The sequence below is a fragment of the Scyliorhinus torazame genome, chromosome 13, assembly GCF_047496885.1.
Source record: "Scyliorhinus torazame isolate Kashiwa2021f chromosome 13, sScyTor2.1, whole genome shotgun sequence".
NCBI classification, from domain to species: domain Eukaryota; kingdom Metazoa; phylum Chordata; class Chondrichthyes; order Carcharhiniformes; family Scyliorhinidae; genus Scyliorhinus; species Scyliorhinus torazame.
In genome coordinates this window covers 57,741,539-57,757,582 of record NC_092719.1, presented here as the reverse complement: position 1 = coordinate 57,757,582, position 16,044 = coordinate 57,741,539, and the positions used below count along the sequence as shown (strand labels likewise).

Here is a 16,044-nt window from a genome sequence, read left to right as displayed (position 1 = left end):
AATGCCCTCTCCGGAACTTCCAGATCTCCTCTGCCACCATCTCCTTCTTTTCTTGTCTAACTGGGTCATTTTTTGGATCATTTACATACATTATACAATTGAGGCCTGTTAAGCCTCCTCCTTCTATCATTTCGTTTGCTTGGACTTCATCTGTCCATTTACATAATGCCTTCATTGAACCTATTGGATCTCGACTTTGGGATTTCTGGGTACCGTGACAAAGAAACTGACTGATCCATCAGGTGCAATTTCCCTGATCCAACTTAATCTTTCTTGTTTCAAGGTTTTCCACAATCCTTGTATTTCACCATCCCTCTCCCCCTTATTCCAGGGGAGCAGAGATATCGTGGTGATCATTACTTCGAGATTTTAAATTTTCTATTTTTATCTGCTACCAATTCGTCCTTCTCTGCAGCACCGAGATTAAGGCTGGGCTCTCCTTTCTGGATTACCCCCAAAGCACTGAAGTACTCTGAGCTGTTTTAATAAATAAATATTTCAGATTTAAATCAGTTAAGGGTAGGAAGGCCACTTTGCCTAGTGAGAAAGGGCGTCCCTGATTTTCTAGGTTCCTTTGTCACCTATCCTTCCTTATTTAGAGCCCTTGGGTTTCCTTCTTAATTGGTAATGGACCCGACTATTACCAGGCTGGTGTATTCCAGTTTAATGTTGTTTACTAACTGTTCTGGGTTATGAGTACAGTGAGATTCAACTACTGGTATTTCCGCCCCCATTCTCTAGCCACACAATCCACAGATTGGTCCCAAAGTAAGACTAAAATAGCAATTGCTACTACGCAGAACGTGACGGATATGCTTTGACTATATAAACCACATATTGGCTCGAAACCTCTATATTCGAGGCCCCACATTGGGCGCCATGTGTTTTTATGCTCAACTTTCCTTAAGACTAATGATATTAATCTTTTCTGAATTACTATATCCTATAACTTCTTAAATAGTTGGCCACTCTAAGGTCTTCTATCCCTTATACTCCCTTGCTGATACCAGATGAGAACTAATCTATTTCAAACTATATTTCAAGTTATAATAGGATCCCAAATCTACAAGGAGGAATTCTAACTCACTTACCAGTCAATGTCCTTTAAGGGTCTGGATCTGTTGAGGATATATAGGTGAGTTTTATGGGTAAACCACTATTTCAGATTTAGATTTAAAATAAACCACTATTTCAGGTTTAAATTTAAGATCATACTTATTTTTATTTGCTTTTACAAATTCTCAACAAATTACTTCGTATTTAAAAGTCTCTTTTAGTTGATCAGACTTCAGGAGCTTTATTGAAAGATTTTTCTTCTGTCTTGATAGCTTGTCGTTGTTCTTATTCTTCGGCCTTCCAGCGTCTTCCGATTCCCATGGACCGATGAGCTGATTCGAATCGAATCTAAGAATAAATTCGAACCGAATGACTCGGCCTGTCTATTCCCCTTTTCTCTCTCTCCTCTGCTTCTCTCTGACTTTTGCAACTGGCGTTCCAAAATTTTATATATTTTAATTCATCTCTCCAGCGCATGTCAATTACAAAGCAGTGTCTCATGTTTAACAAAATAGATGTGTTATATTTAAAGCCACGATTTTGCACCATGCCCAAGACTGCCATACATCTCTAAAACATGTGGTGCATTCTGCGCAAAGTCTAAAAAAACATTAAGCTGTGTCTATCTTTGTCTATTTCAGCCATTCACATTATTTTAAACTTCCTCTGCCATGCGTGCTAGCTTTAAGCGGTTTAACACCTTGCTCAAGGCTCTCATCGTTCAGGCTTGCAATGTCTCCAAGATTACTTGTACCCCTTTGTCTCAAAGGTTTCTAAAAACCGTTACGCGACTTAAAATAATTGATAGCTATTTCCTGTCTATTTTTAAAATTGCCACTTTCTTAACGATCTTTTCCTGTGCCCGCTATTTTTTCTCAAATTTTGTCAAACGTTTGACCTTGTGTGTGCATGCTATTTTTCAAGCTTTTAAAAGCACTTTTATATTCCCTCATGTTCCTTTACCCATATTTTTTATATGGTTACTTTACTCTGTTTATTTTGGTCCAAACTACATTCTTTCTTCCCATTTTTACTTACAGGTTTCAGAGGGAGGTGGGGGCTGTGACTCTGGGTGGCCTGGCCCCATCAGACCCTGCAAGACAAGGGACATGGGTTCAGTAAATGGAAAGGGCAAGGGTCTGAGCAACTTACAAGTCACTTGAGACAGGCCATATCATAGAATTTACAGTGCAGAAGAAGGCCATTCAGCCCATCGAGTCTGCACCGGTTCTTGGAAAGAGCACCTATTTAAACCCACACATCCACCTCATCCCCATAACTCAGTAACCCTGCCTAACGTAAGGGCAATTTAGCATGGCCAATCCACCTAACCTGCACATCTTTGGACTGTGGGAGTAAACCGGAGCACCCGGAGGAAACCCACGCAGACACAGGGAGAATGTGCAGACTCCACACAGACAGTGACCCAAGCCGGGAATCGAACCTGGACCCTGGAGCTGTGAAGCAACTGTGCTAACTACTGTGCCGCCCTTTCATGTGGATGAGGGTGCAGTAGATCTTGACTTCTCGGGTGCAGACCAACCTTGCAGTCAGTCAAGGCTCGTTCCTATCCCCCCCCTGCGATCTCCATCGCCCTTTCCTCACAGTGGGTGAGGAGTCAAAACTCAGCCATCCCTCCGCCCGCCTTCTCCCGACTATCATCTCCTGTGAGAACACCAAGAGGACATTGTGAGCTGGATGCCTGGCAAGTCAGGGAACTACAGAAAGTGGTACATGAGGGCACCACACCTAGACAGGAAGGTGTTGTGATGAGGAGTGCCGGATTGAGTTCTGAGGAGGATGCTGGGTGGTCGGGTGCTCGGAGGCTGCGAGGCAACAGCAAGTGGATTAATGGTGAGTTCCCAGGGATGACAGACAGGACGGAAAGGAGGGGGAGGTGGGTGGAAACTCACCCTTGCGACTCTTGGAGGTCATTCATTTCATTTTCTTTCAGTATTGGGCATCGGTCCTCCTTGTCTGGCCGCTGGCACTGACTGCCACCGCATTGCAGGCGGGATTAGTTACTTGACTTTTCAGTCCCCTGCCCACAAAAATCTGTACATAGGGCACAAGGTGCTCCACCTCTCCTCCACAGTGACCAGAAGCATCTTCAAGTCTCCGTCCAGGAAGCGAAGAGCAGGTCTCCGAGCTGCCATCCTCCTGGTTTAACTGGGAGAGAGAGCAGAGGGTCCATTTAAATGCAGCTCCGACTTGTTAGCAGTGAACAGCTGAGCCCTGAGTCAGGCGAATCAGACACTGGGGACTCTGACTCAGCATGATTCATGTGGAGGTTCATTTATTGCACTAAGTGAGGGAAGATCACGATCAGTTTCACGCTGGCCGAGCCAACAGGAATCGGGCTGGGTTTCGCGCCCGAAAGGCCACCTTGTCACTTTTGGGCAAAATTCCACCCTATATGTTTCTTGGACATTATAATACATATTTAACCTCTTGACAATTTCTAAAAAATGGTTCATCCAAATGTGTAATCCTTAGATTTTTGGTGCCATATGTTTGTACGATTCTTTTGTGTGACGTTGACAGGGGCAGAGTTTGTCTCACTACTGGCCCTCTAAATGAGGTAGTTGTAGGACAAAAACCAGGAGGATGAAAATCTGCCAATTCATTCAATGAAGAGTGCAGGAGTGCATGCCAGGAGCATACTGAAAAATAAGGTGCCAACCTGGTGAAGCTACTTGTGTGCCAAACAGCATAAGCAGCAAGTAAGAGACAGAGCTAAGCGATTCCACAACAAACACATCAGATCTAAGCTCTGCAGTCCTGCCACATCTAGCCCTGAATGGTGGTGGACAATTAAGCAATTCATTGGAGGAGCAGGCTCCACAAATATCCCCACCCTCAATGATGGAGGAGCCCAGCACATATGTGCAAAAGACAAGGCTGAGGCATTTGCAACAATCTTCAGCCAGGTGTGCTGAGTGGATGATCCATCTCGGTCTCCTCCAGTCTTCAGCCAATACGATTCGCTCCACGTGATATCAAGGAACGACTGAAGGCACTGGATACTGCAAAGGCTTTGGGTCCTGATAACATTCCGGCAATAATACTGAAGACTTGTCCTCCAGAACTTGCCGCATCCCTAACCAAGCTGTTCCAGTACAGCTACCACACTGGCAATGCAGAAAATTGCCCAGGTGTGTCCTGTACACAAGGAAGAGGACAAATCCAACCCAGCCAATTACTCCTCCTAGCCCTCTTAATTTCCCACTTAAATATCTTCTTACTTTCTTTATACTCCTCAAGGGTTTTGACTTTCCCCACCCTTCTGGACCGTACAAAAGCCTCCTTTTTCTTTTTTACGAGGTTCACAATATCCCTCGTTTTCCAAGGTTTCCAAAACTTCCCTTATTTATACTTCGTTCTCTCAGGAACGTGACTTTCCTGAATCCTAATCACCTGTCTATTTAAAGACTCCCACATGTCGGATGTTGATTTACCCTCCAACAGCCGCACCCAATCCAAATTCTTCAATTCCTGTCTAATGTTATCGTAATTTGTCTTTCCCCAGTTTAGCACCTTAACGCGAGGGGTACCTTCATCCCTATCCAAAAGTACCCTAAAACTTATGGAATTGTGGTCACTACTCCCAAAAGATTCCCCTCCTGAAACCTCAACCACCTGTCCAGGCTCATTCCCCAATACCAGGTCCAGTACTGCCCCTTCCCTAGTTGGACTATCTACATATTGCATCAAGAAGCCTTCCTGGATACACCTTACAAACTCTGCCCCACTCAAGCCCCTAGCACTAAGTCAGTCCCAGTCAATATAGGGGAAGTTAAAATCCCCGACCACAACAACCCTGTTACTTTTACACCTATCCAAAATGTCTCTACCTATCTGCTCCTCTATCTCTCGCTGGCAGTGGGGGGGGGGGGGGGGGGGGGGCTGTAATAAGCCCCCCAACATTGTGACTGCCCCCTTCCTATTCCTGAGCTCTACCCAGATTGCCTCACTGCATGAGCCCTCCAAGGTGTCCTCCCGCAGTAGGGCTAAAATATTTTCCTTAACCAGTAATGCTACTCCCCCACCCCTTTACATCTCCCTCTATCTCTCGTGAAGCATCTATATCCTCCAATGTTCAGCTGCCAATCCTACCCTTCCTTTAACCATGTTTCTGTGATAGCCACAACATCATAGTTCCAAGTACTAATCAGTGCTCTAAGTTCATCTGCCTTACCTGCTATACTTCTGGCGTTGAAACAAATGCTCTTCAGACCACTGCGTTTGAGCAGACAGGGTGATGTTATTGTTCTCTTATTTTTGGTCTCTATTTCCCCTTCAGTTATTATACCTTCTAAGCTAACGCTTTGGTTCCCACCTCCCTGCCATATTAATTTAAATCCTCCCGAGTGACTCTAGGAAACCTCCCAGCCAAGATATTGGTGCCGCTCCAGTTTAGATGCAACCCATCCTTCTTGTACAGTACCCACCTGCCCTGGAAGAGATCTCAATGGTCCAAAAATCTGAAACCCCCCCTCCTACACCACCAGTATTTAGTTGCACTATCCTCCTGTTTATAGCCTCATTGGCACGTGGCACAAGGGGAATCCTAAGATTGCAATCCTAGAGGTCCTACTTTTTAGCTTACTGCCTAACTCCCTGAACTCCTTCTGCAGGACCTCATCACTTTTCCTGCCTATGTCGTTACTATCGATCTGCACTACAATCTCTGGCTGTTCACCCTCTCCCTTCAGAATGCTTTCTGCTCAGTCAGAGATATCCTGGACCATGGCACCAGGGAGGCAACATACCATCTGGAGTCTCTTTCATGTTCACAGAAGCGCCTATCTGTACCTCTAACTATAGAGTCCCCTATAACTATTGCTCTAGTGCTCTTCGTCCCACCCTGCTTAACAACAGAGCAAGCCATGTGCCACTGCTCTGGCTGCTGCTGCTGTTATCCCCTGATAGGCCACCCCCCCAACAGTATCCAAAACGGTATACTTGTTAGAGAGGTGGATGGCCACAGGGTATTCCTGCACTGACTGCCTGCCCCTTCTAGCAGTCATGCATATATCTGCCTGCACCTTGGGTGTCATCACATCACTAAATCTCCTGTCTATGATGCTTTCCGCCACCTTCATGCACCTAAGTGCATCCAACTGCTGCTCCAACCTATCCATGCGGTCTGTGAGGAGCTGTAATTTCCTGCAGTTGTAGATAGATGTGATGCTTCCAGCATCACGGATCTCCCACATCTCACAAGTGCAGCACTTAACCCCACTGGCCAACATTTTTATCACCAATTAAGTTTTAATTAAAGGGTATTAAACTCTGATCTTCACTTATCACTGCAGATACCCGAGGTAGGTCTTTATTTCACTTACCTTCCCAAGATGCTCTCTGGATCTCTCCATGCAGATTAACAGTTACAAAGCATGAAGAAAGAAAACAGAACCAAAAGGAAAAAAGTACCTCCTCCCATTCTGCACCGAATTCCCACACTGCTCCAAATTATCAACTTTAAATCCCCACTCTGGCTATCTCACTCAGGCTGTCTCCAACATCACGTGTGCAAAGCTTCTGCACAATGTTCAGCACCACTCCCGACACCTCAGATTATGAAGCAGTCCATGTCCAAATGCAGCAAGACTGGGACAATATCCAGGCTTGGGCTGATAAGTGGCAAGTTACATTCGTGCCACACAAGTGCCAGGCAATGATCATCTCCTACAAGTGAGGATCTCACCACCACCTCTTGATGTTCAATGGCATTCCCATCGCTGAATCCTCCACTATCAACTTCCTGGGGTTACCATTGAGCAGAAACTGAACGGGACTAGCCACATTAATACTGTGGCTACCAGGGCAGATCAAAGGCTAGGAATCCGACGGCGAGTAAAGTACCTCCTGATGCCTCAAAGACTGTCCACCATCTACAAGGCACAAGTCAGGAATGTAATGGAGTTCTCTCCACTTCCTGGATGTGTGCAGCTCCAACAACACTCAAGAAGCTCAACATCATCCAGGACAAAGCAGCCCGCTTGATTGCTTCTCCTTCCATAAACATTCAGACCCTCCACCACCGATGAACAGTGGCAGCTGTGTACTCTCTACAAGATGCACTGCAGTAACTTGCCAAGATTCCTTAGACAGCCCCTTCTAAACCCACGACCACTAACATCTTGAAGGACAAGAGCAGCAGATACCTGGGAACCCACCACCTGGAGGTTCCCCGCCAAGTCACTTATCACCTTGTCTTGGAAATATATCGCCATTTCTACACTATCGCTGGGGCAACATCCTGGAACTCCCTCCTTAACAGCAACTATGGGTGTACCTACACCTGAAGGACTGCAGCTGTTCAACAAGGCAACTCACCACCACCTTCTGAAGGGCAACTAGGGATGGGCAATAAATGCTGGCCTAACCAGCGACGCCACATCAATTTTTAAAAGATCCTGGTTTTCTGCCAATTCTGATGTTCAGGAGGGCCTCAGTTCCCATTGTTGTGCTCCCACTGGGAATATAGAGGGGGCCTCATTATATGTATTAATAGGGATCAACTGAAAATGTCTGAAACCTCAGTTGCATTTTTGCGTCAATCAGTGTGGCCACTTCAACTTCCGAATTTTTTGCAGGCATAAAACTAATTAGCTGACTTGATAGCAATACATTAATTAACATTCTTTGAAAAACATTTTATTGGAGGCATTTTCAAATATATACATAACAAAGAAGAAACGACACAAAAAACAACCGCGGCAACAGCAAACAGCCTAAATATCCTTAAACACCTTTCCCCCAACCATCTCCCCCACCAGTCCCCTCCCCACTCTACCTGCTGCCACCCTAGTGCCAACCTCCCATTTTTAACTTTTAACCCAACCTGAACTGTAAAAAGAGCCCCGCCCCCACCGCTGACGACTCAATACTCCTTAAAGAAGTCAATGAACAGCTTCCACCTTGAGGTGAACTCCTCCTCCACCCGCTAATAGTGAACTTGATTTTCTCTCAGTGCAGGACCTCTGCCAAGTCACTCACCCATACCCCTATGCTCAGCGGCTCCGAGCCCCGCCAGTCCAACAAAAATCTGTCTCCGGGCTATCAGGGAAGCAAAAGCCAATACATCGGCCTCTCCCCCCACCTGCACTCCCACACTCCAAATATTGCCACCTCCGCACTCGAAGTTACTGTTACCCCCAAAATCTTTCACATCATATCTACAAATCCCGTCCAACACCTCCTCAACCTTGGACATGTCCAAAACATATGGACATGGTTCGCAGGCCCCCCCCTGCACATCGCCCATAACTATCCTCCACCCGTGAAAAGAACCGACTCATGCTGGACGGTGTCATGTGGGCCCTATGTACCATTTTAAACTGGATGTGACTTAATCTTGCATTAACCCTCTGCAAAGCCTTGCCCCCTACTCCAGCCCCCAGAGACCCCACCGCCCAGCTCCTCGCCTATCAACCCAGCTTAAAATCCACTATCCACATCACCAGGAACTTCGCCAGCAGCTTTGCATCTACATTCAACAGCAAAATCGGGCGGTACAACCCTCAGTATTCCGGGCTGGTTTAGCTCAGTGGGCTAGACAGCTGGTTTGTGATGCAGGACAAGGCCAGCAGCGCGGGTTCAATTCCCGTACCAGCTGAGAATTCTGAATTCTCCCTCAGTGTACCCGAGCAGGCGCCGGAATGTGGTGGCTAGGGGCTTTTCACAGTAACTTCATTGCACTGTTGAGACAATAAAGATTATTTATTTTATTATTTATTCTTTAAAATGAGCAGTATCGAAGGCTGAGATGACGTAAGTGGAAGCTCTCCCCTCACCATTGACTCATTAACCAAACTTCTTCTAGAACTCGGCTGGGAACCCAATGAATTAACATTCTTAATTAAAGCATATGTCAGCGAGTCGTTGTGCACTGAAGGTTCTCTGTTTTTTCCAACAACAGGATGGACAAAAGTGTTTTCTTTGTGATTCAAGATTACCTTACAACCATATCAGCTCCACCAACAGCCATCTAAGCGAAAATGTCATCACAGCTTTTGAGCCTGATCGGAAAAGAAAATGGTGGCAGTCAAAAAACGGTATGTTTGTTGAAATGTGAAAAAATAAAGAACATGAGAAATAGGAGCCAGAGTAGGTCATTCGCAGATTTGGGAAGCAGAGGGAATGCTGGCCGGAATGCCCTGATCATCTGCAGGTGGCAGGACCAGCCCACCCCTGCCTGAGGGTTTCCCAGTGGCGCAGGACGGCCTATGGACAGCAATGGGAGCAGGAAATCCCGCCCCAGCGAACGGCACGCCGCCAAGAAATACGTGGCTGGGGTGGGCCAGAGAATCCCGCCCACTGTCTTTAACTGGGGGAATTGGGACAGACTCATAATTGTTAGAGTGAACTCAGGAAGGGGAGAGAAGATGCTGAGAAAACAGGGCTAATGCTTCTATTAAAATAACAGCCATACAAACATGTCAGGCATTCATCCAGTATTGTAGCTAATGTCTATTAATCCTGCCTATGCAAACCTGCCTTGCTTTCTGAATTACAATGAATGTCTTTGTTGCTGTAGGTGTGCACCATGTCAGCATTCAACTGGATTTGGAAACACTTTTTCAATTCAGTCACCTTATTCTTTCCTTCAAGGTAATTATTTCAGATTTTCTTTTTAATGCCAAGTCAAGTAATAATCCATTGGTAAAGGCAAGCATTCATGTTAATGAAGGTTTATTCATTTACACTCATGATTCGAGTGCTGAGAACTTGCCATGCTAAGATTTCGACCCATGAGGTCAGTGACAGTGTTGGAGACTATGGCTTGATGTTTAGAAGGTGGGTTTATGGTCTGGGAATTTGTGGGGTGGTGGGAAGGTGGGGGGGGAGGGGGGGGAGTTGGGATGGCATGAGGTATCAGAGAGGGAGATTGTAACCTCTGTTAGACAGAGCTCAGGTCGCCGAACAACAGCACCACACTTGTCAGCAGATTCAATGACAAGCTGAGAGAACAAAGTACTCCAAGTTCCGAGAAAGGTCAGAGTGAGTGAGGAGAGCAGAGAAATTGGAATGACCGTTGTGAATCCAGCATTTCTAAATGGAACCATCTAGAAAAATGTTTAATGGCTAATGGGGGTTGAGCTCCACAGTGAGTCAATTTAGATATCCACTCCCAAGTTCTGATCAAGCGGCGCCTTTCTCACCCACAGACATTCCGCCCAGCTGCAATGTTGGTAGAGAGATCATCAGATTACGGTCGAACATGGAGAGTGATGCGATATTTTGCACATTATTGTGAACACTCCTTCCCAAATATTCCCACTGGACCTGCACAGAGAGTGGACGATGTAATATGTGATTCAAAATACTCTGACCTTGAACCGTCTACAGGAGGAGAGGTATGATGTCAAAATTAATTTCTTCACCACATTTTCAACTCCAGGAACTCAATCATTAACTCCTGCTGCCAACTGTAAAGACGACAGGAACAGTTGTTAATGATGAACGGCCGGTCATTGTTACAAATCTATACATCTAAAGTAAATTTAATGGCTGAGGCTGCAACCCTTTCTGCCGGCCCGAAATCTGGGGGCAACCCAGCCATTCCTGGAAGGTCCAATGCAACCGCGCGGCCCCCTGACAGTTAAATGCCTGCAGTCGGGGCTCCCAAAACAGGAGGCAGAGATCCCGCCTACAAAGCTGCCGGCCAATTGGAGGGCCAGCAGCTGTTCAGTCCCAGCAGCCCCGCCAGGACTAGTGGTCACTACTGGTACTGAAACTGACCTGGACCATTATAATGCAAGAGGCTTGGGGGGTGAGGGGGGGTCATTGTTTAGGGAAGAAGAATACTTTCTGAGCAGGTGACTCGTGCCACTTAGGGAGTCGTCCTCTATGGGCCACAGGGTGCTTGATCAGAAGCAATTCGCCCAAATCCCAACTTACAAGGAGGTCGCCGGCTTTTACTAGGCGAACTTCCCATGTGGTATAAGGCCACTTCGCAGATGGTCAAGTCGGCTCCTGGGTGCGTAGATCATGCTCGACCTTCCCTGCCCCTGACCTATAGATATAGAATTTACAGTGCCATTAAGCCCATCGAGTCTGCACCGGCTCTTGGAAAGAGCACCCTACCCAAGCCCACACCTCCACCCTATCCCCATAACCTAGTAACCCCACCCAACACTAAGGGCAATTTTGGACACTAAGGGCAATTTATCATGGCCAATCCCCCTAAACTGCACATCGTTGGAATGTGGGAGGAAACCGGAGCACCCGGAGGAAACCCACGCAGACACGGGGAGAACATGCAAACTCCACACAAACAGTGACCCAAGCCAGGAATCAAACCTGGGACCCTTGAGCTGTGAAGCAATTGTGCTAACCACTGTGCTACCGTGCTACCCTAATTGGTGGGGAACTTGGGAAAGTGATGGGCATTCAAATGCCTCACCTTCTCTCCCAATTCTATTGCCAACCCCAACCTCCCAACCCATTCCAATGCCATCACTGTGTGGCTGATTTAACCAAACCTGTTCCATTGTTTATGAAGGTATCAGCATCTCTCAATATGCTGCAAACCTGTGACACTCAAAAATCATCTTAAAACTATTTTCATGTATATTAACGACAAACCACATACCAAACATTCCCTGTGTATGTGAGACAATTGTTTCACAGCACTGACCATGAATGATTGGTGCAGATATTTGATCATTGACCTTTTATAAATATTTAATATAACCGTATAAAATAATGGAAGAGCTTGCTGGTTTAAGAGAATTTTATTTCAAATATTTGTGTGCAGGTTGTTCTGAAAGCACTGGACCCACATTTCCAAATCCATGATCCATACAGCCATGAGATACGAGGTACGCACTTTTCAACAAATGTGCAAAAAGTTAATTTTTACAGTGATTACAGTCCTAATATTTGAACGAATCTGAACCTGTGCAAGACGACGACCCTCAAAGTGACTTCCTTGCTCTTCTGATGCATTGATTAAGCTGAGATCAGCTGAAGTAAGGCCACAGGTTCCTGTGTTGGTCAAACAGAGTGCACCCCCCACCCCCCACCCCCACCACCACCAACCGCACAGGCAGGATAGGAGGTGGTGGGGGCCTCAACCCTACTGCTGCCAGCTGCTGTTTTGATTGCAAGGTACAGGTCCCTGGGTTGGCAATAAGGAGCAGTGGTGGGAGGGCAGGACAAGAATTCTGACCTCCCTTGAATTCAGTCCAATTAAGACTGTTAAAATGCTTGTTGAAAGGGAAATGGTGGGTGGAGGGGCAGGGTGTTTAACGGGTCGGACAGGTTTTAGAAGCTGTCAGTTTCACGACAGCTGAGCGAAGGTGGGTAAACAGTGGAGAGCCAATCATGCCTGCCCAACAGCATCACCCTGGCCCCACAGAAAGCCATTGGGGTAAAGGAGGTTGGGCATTTGGTAAAGGTGGTGTTCTTGGTGAAGAGAGTGGGCACTTGGCACCCTGGCTTTGAACTGATTTGATACCCACCTCCCCGGGATCCTGGGAGACACCAAGGCTGCCTCGGGTTGCTAGTACTGATTGCTCCCCTGAGGCCACAAGATACTGATTGGCCAGCCAGTGATATTCCCCATAATGAACAGCCTCCACTCCCTCCACAAAGTGTATGGTTGGATCCCAGGGGCAAGGGAAGTCCATTGATGCAGTGGTGATAGGGGCTGAATTTTCATTGCCCTCCCTGAAGGGAGCCCCAGAGGCAATACAACCAATACCACCTGCTCAGCAGGACAACCCCTGAGCAGGCCATTGGGCTTCTGAAGTTGCGACTCCAGAGCCTGGACCCATCAGGCTGTGCTCTGCAATAACTTACTGCAAGCATCTCAGTCATTGTGATGGTTTTCTGATTTCTCCACATGGTCCTCCAGAGAGGGGTGGACCTTGAATATGGAGCGGCCCTGAAAGGAAACAGTTCATCTAGGAGGAGCAGGAAGTGAGGGAGAAGGAACTGAGGGCAGAGGGAGATGATGCTGAACAGAGAAGTCCTCCCAGTTCAGGATGAGGTGGCCCCCGTTGGGAGAAAGAAATCCCTCCTCTACCTCATGATTGCCAGCATTAGATCCATTTTGACATTGAAGCAAGGGCTATCCTGGCCTAGGTGTCAGGCCTCTCCACCTTCACTGTGGCATTTTGCTTCCCTCTGATGAACTGCAATTCTCCCCTCAGGGACCAGCCAGCAGCTTCACTGATGGATGTTGTGGGGTGGGGTGTCTAAATAAATCATATACTTCATCTGACCTATCTCCATTCCCACCTCCATTGGCTCTAAGGGGTCAGGAAACCATGACCGTATCAATTGAGGACCCAGCTCTGTAAAAATCTGAATGCTAATCTGCTTCGCAGCTGAAAACAGTCCCAGCTCCTGCTTCCTGCCTCCATGGTGAAAATTCAGTCCATAAACTGTGTCAAACTGACAGAAAACCTGCAGGTATACCTGGTGAATAAGGAGGATGGGAAAGTGCAGGGAAATAAACCCCATTGAAAGTTACTAGAATGGTTTCATCAGGGACCTCTGCTGCTGATCTCAATGGATTTTTCAGGGAAGTTCCCTATTCTGTACCCTAAGTCCGAATGGCTTAATTGCTCGGGCTGCATCTTGGCACCCACTTGCCCCTAAAGCAATAAAGAGCAGGGTCTGTGGGAGAGATAACAGGGCACCCTGCGTCACAGATGAGCAAACTGCTCAATCAGTCTTCTTAGCGACGAGTAGAGGATGTGGGATTATAAGTATTATTTATTAAGTACGTACGGTATGTGGCTCAGTGGTTAGCACTGCTGCCTCACAACACCAGGGAGCCGGGTTCAATTCCAGCCTTGGGTGACTGTGTGGAATTTGTACGTTCTCCCTGCGTCTGTATGGGTTTCCCCCGGGTGCTTCGGTTTCTTCCCACAGTCCAATGATGTGCAGGCGAGGGTGGATTGGCCAGGCTAAATTGCCCCTTAGTCTAAAAAGGTTAGGTGGGGTTACTGGGTTGTGGGAATAGGGTGGGAGTGTGGGCCTAGGTAGAGTGCTCGTTCAGGGGGTCCATGCAGACGCGATGAGCTGAATGGCTTCCTTGTAGGGATTCTTCCTTGTAGGGATTCTAAGGTTGTATGAATAGGTACATTTACTGCCCTGAAAGCTTTGCTGGTCCAGACCACGATCCTCTGCTCAGACCACCCCAGACAGTTCCTCCTTCTGCCATTTGGAGACCTGGTACACCTGGTCTCATCAGGTACATTTCTCCAGTTCTTAGAGTGGTCAGAGTTACAGATACTCCAGGGGCTGAGAGTTCTTGCCTCTTTACTGTTTAGTGGTCTTGTCTGTAATATGCAGACACCCTGGCCCCTCAAAGTTGAATGTAATTTCAAGGCAAAGGTCAGTATTAATTGTATTCTACGTTGAGGCAATTTTGAAGCATATTGAGGAACGCACAAACTGGAGAATTTCCATTCAAAAGTGATGTCCTTAATACATAAACCATAAATGCTTTCTGACTGAAGACACCTGGTGGGATTGTATGTCCCGGGACGCCCTGAATGCGATCCCTGATGGGACGGAGAATGGGAAAAGTCGAGGGAAAATGGGATTGGTGCCGGGCTCTGGTCTTCATGACCCATTTGCATCTATTCGGCGGGCCCAGTGCCCTATGCTACGGCCTCCGGTGATTCTCTGGTCCCCGCAGCCAATATCACATGGGCGTGGGTCACTTGTGGTTTTTACCAGCGTGATTCTGATGTGGTGGACCTCGTGGTGGGCCAAGGGGGCCTGTAATATGGGGACCTCCCAGGAACCCCTGTAATAGGGGACTCACCCCCACAGGGACCCCTGTAATATGGGGATCCCACCAGGGACCCCTGCAATAGGGAGACACCCCCACAGGGACCCCTGCACTAGGAGGACCCCCACATTGACCACTGTAATATGGGGCCACCAGAGGGAACCCTGTAATAGGGGGACCCCCTGCAGGGACCTCCTGCCTAAAGGAACACCTCCATAGAACCACCCCCCCCCCCACACTGACCATCCCCCAAGAAAAGGGACCCCTGATTGGAAGCTAGACAGCAGTCCAGACAGTGGCAGCGGGAAGCATTATAGCTTTACTACTGACCCTGCAGCCCCATATGCCCATTCTTCGAAGGAGAGTAGCTGGTTCCCATAGATCCATTAGCATCAAGCCATTCATAGCTTTCCAGTAGTGGTCTATAATTGACAGCTTTTGCCAACCATCTGCAGCTTTGATACATTCATATCCCTTCACGCTTCAATGGTAAAACCCCAATGTTTGTAAACATTGAGCAGATCAAAGAGAGGATAATGCAGCGTATTGGGCGTCCATTGTACGTATCCCTCCTGATTTTCATTTCCACTGCAATGGAAAAATAATTGGACAATCTGTGTAAGAGATGACCTCCAAGATCAGTTTAACACCTCCCCCATCCAATGTTTCTTTCACATTTTTCATAACGCCAATGTTTTTGTCGTCTGTCTTCCGCAGAGCTTACAACATTTACTAATCTGCGGATAAATTTCACTCAACTTCATACATTGGGAGACACACGATTGCGGAGAAGGCAGGCTAGAGTTGATGAGAAGTATTATTACGCACTGTATGAAATGGTTGTTCGAGGGAGCTGCTTTTGCTATGGGCATGCCAGCCAGTGCATACCTATTGATAATATAAGAGGTGACGTATTCGGCCATCAAGGAATGGTAAGCACTTCACCACAATTAATTTCTGCCTCGACACTTTCCAAAGCACGCTACTTGTACTATTTTCAGAAAATTAGATAGCGTGAACATAAATGCAAGAATGTATAACCTCTACTGCTGACCTTAATAGATTTTTTTTAAGGTATGGAGAAGCTCCCCTAATTTTGTATCCCAATGGCAGATGCTTTCACCACCCGGGGCATTTATCTGCCCTCGGACACAACAAAAACTGGTGCACTGCACAGGATCTGGGTAACAGGGTCCCTATAGCCAAAGTGAAGCAACTGCCCCATC

At 47.0% G+C, this 16,044-nt stretch overlaps 1 protein-coding gene across 2 annotated transcripts in view; it reads left to right on the top strand.

Moving 5' to 3' along the window:
• lamb4 (laminin, beta 4) overlaps positions 1 to 16,044 on the top strand; it is a 195,876-nt gene that overhangs the window by 51,299 nt on the left and 128,533 nt on the right. For both annotated transcript variants that reach the window (XM_072471583.1, XM_072471584.1), the window contains exons 4-8: positions 8,984 to 9,119; positions 9,602 to 9,675; positions 10,233 to 10,421; positions 11,825 to 11,888; positions 15,536 to 15,750. In XM_072471583.1, the coding sequence (XP_072327684.1) occupies positions 8,984 to 9,119; positions 9,602 to 9,675; positions 10,233 to 10,421; positions 11,825 to 11,888; positions 15,536 to 15,750 (678 nt within the window). The remainder of the gene's footprint in view (positions 1 to 8,983; positions 9,120 to 9,601; positions 9,676 to 10,232; positions 10,422 to 11,824; positions 11,889 to 15,535; positions 15,751 to 16,044) is intronic.